The sequence below is a fragment of the Tasmannia lanceolata genome, unplaced genomic scaffold (genome assembly GCF_043159265.1).
Source record: "Tasmannia lanceolata isolate RefF3 unplaced genomic scaffold, GAP_Taslan_0.1 ptg000002l, whole genome shotgun sequence".
Classification (NCBI taxonomy): domain Eukaryota; kingdom Viridiplantae; phylum Streptophyta; class Magnoliopsida; order Canellales; family Winteraceae; genus Tasmannia; species Tasmannia lanceolata.
In genome coordinates, this window is record NW_027518679.1 from 19996425 (window position 1) to 19998433 (window position 2009).

The window sequence follows — 2009 nt, forward strand, 5'->3', positions numbered from 1 at the left end:
ACCCCGCCGGTCCGCAGTAAAATAGAACTATGATTCCTCTAGAATCCCTGAATAAACCTTCAATTTCCGCTTGTCCTAGGTCCCCTTTTATATTTCAGTAAAATTCATTTTATTCCATCCGCTTAGTGGGGGCCTCCACTTTGGTTCTTGGGATTTATGGTAAGCCGAAGAGGGATATAGGCCAATCCAGAAAAGATTAAGGCCGTGGTGGAGCTCACTCCACCAAAAACCATCAGAGAAGTACAACGGCTCACAGGAATGGTGGCCGCTCTGGGGCGCTTCATTTCAAAATCCGCAGAGAGGTGCCTGCCCTTCTTCAACGCCGTCAAAGGACTCAAGACTGCGCCCTGGACAGAGGAGTGCCAGACCGCATTCGAGGAGTTGAAGCAGTACTTTTCCTCTCCGCCACTGTTGGCAAAGCCGGAACCAGGTGAGGAGCTACTCATGTATCTGTCCGTGAGCCCCACAGCTGTAGCAGCAGTCCTAGTTTGTGAAGAGCACCGCCAGCAAAAGCCTGTCTACTATGTCAGCAAAGTTCTCCAAGAAGCCGAAATCAGGTACCAGCGGGTTGAGAAATTGGCTTACCTGCTGGTGATGGCAGCCAGGAAGTTGAGGCCGTATTTTCAAGCCCACACAATAAAGGTCCTGACCGATCAGCCGCTCAGGCAAGTTCTCCACCGACCAGACACCTCGGGGCATCTTGTAAAATGGGCCGTGGAGCTGAGCGAATTCGACATCCAGTACGTGCCTAGGCCTGCGATAAAGGCTCAAGTCCTGGCAGACTTTGTGGCTGAATGCACCATCCCCCAGCCGAGCACCGAACCTGGAATTGTTCAAACCCCGGCTGTGGAGATAGAAACCACGACTGAGGAGCGAACATGAGATGAGACTGAAACGAAAATCATCCCCGCACCAGCGAATCAGGATCCATCAACCGCCGAACCAATCTGGGAAGTGCACGCGGACGGATCTTCTAATAAGGGTGGCTATGGAGCCGGTTTGATTCTCACCGGACCTGACAACTTCACTGCAGATTACGCCCTAAGGTTTGGATTCCGCGCGTCAAACAATGAGGCAGAGTATGAAGCCCTCCTCGCCGGAATGAATCTTGCAGCCCAGACCAGCGCCCAGAGGCTTAAAGCATACTGTGACTCCCAGCTGGTTGCAAACCAGATTCAAGGGGTCTATGAGGCCTGCAACGAGCGTATGGTCAAGTACCTCTCCCAGGTCTGCCAGCTAGCCAGCAAGTTCAAAAGTTTCGAGGTCATTAGAATCCCCAGAGCAGAAAATACAAAAGCAGATGTGCTGTCTAAGCTAGCCGCGTCCGGATACACCACTCTCGGGAGCATATGCATGGAGTTTCTACAGAAGTCCAGTATCGAAGGTAAGGCCGCCGGAATAATGCAGGTAGAGCACGAATCCTGCTGGATGGATGAAATCATTGAGTATCTACGTAGCGGGAAGCTCCCCGAGGCGAAGAAGGACGCCCGCAAAGTGACACAGAGAGCAGCTCAGTTTTCCCTTGATGGTGAGAACCTGTACAAAAGGTCATATACCCTCCCGTACCTAAAGTGTCTCCGGCCAAGTAACGCCGCATACGCCCTACAGGAGACGCACGAAGGGATTTGTGGAGAACATCTGGGGGGCAAGGCCCGGCAATCAAAGTGCTACTGAGAGGCCTGTACTGGCCTACCTTAAGACAAGACGCACTGAATCTGGTTAGAAGGTGCGAGAGATGCCAAAAATTCTCTCCCACCATCCACCAGCCTGCTGTATCCATGGCCCCGATCATCAGCCCGCTCCCCTTTGCAATATGGGGGATGGACATCCTGGGCCCCTTTCCACCGGCCTCCGGAAGACGCGCGTTCGTAGTTGTTGTAATTGACTATTTCACCAAGTGGGTGGAGGCTGAACCTCTGGCCCAGATCACAGAGCAAAACGTGCAGAACTTCTTCTGGAAATCAGTGGTTTGCAGATTCGGGATCCCCAGCGTATTGATAACGGACAGC

At 52.6% G+C, this 2009-nt stretch overlaps 1 protein-coding gene across 1 annotated transcript; it reads left to right on the forward strand.

The window, feature by feature from the left end:
- The first annotated feature begins 258 nt into the window (after positions 1–258).
- On the forward strand, positions 259–1674 carry LOC143889159 (uncharacterized). Its single transcript, XM_077393370.1, has 2 exons — positions 259–591; positions 925–1674. The coding sequence occupies exons 1-2, from the start codon at positions 259–261 to the stop codon at positions 1672–1674; spliced, it is 1083 nt and encodes a 360-aa protein (XP_077249485.1).
- Positions 1675–2009: the final 335 nt, after the last annotated feature.

Bases quoted from the DNA above. Each gene is read 5' to 3' on its own strand.
- LOC143889159 (XM_077393370.1), top strand. From the start codon at position 259: ATGGTGGCCGCTCTGGGGCGCTTCATTTCAAAATCCGCAGAGAGGTGC. The intron at 592-924 runs GTGATGGCAGCC...CCAGCGAATCAG, and splicing joins AGAAATTGGCTTACCTGCTG to GATCCATCAACCGCCGAACC.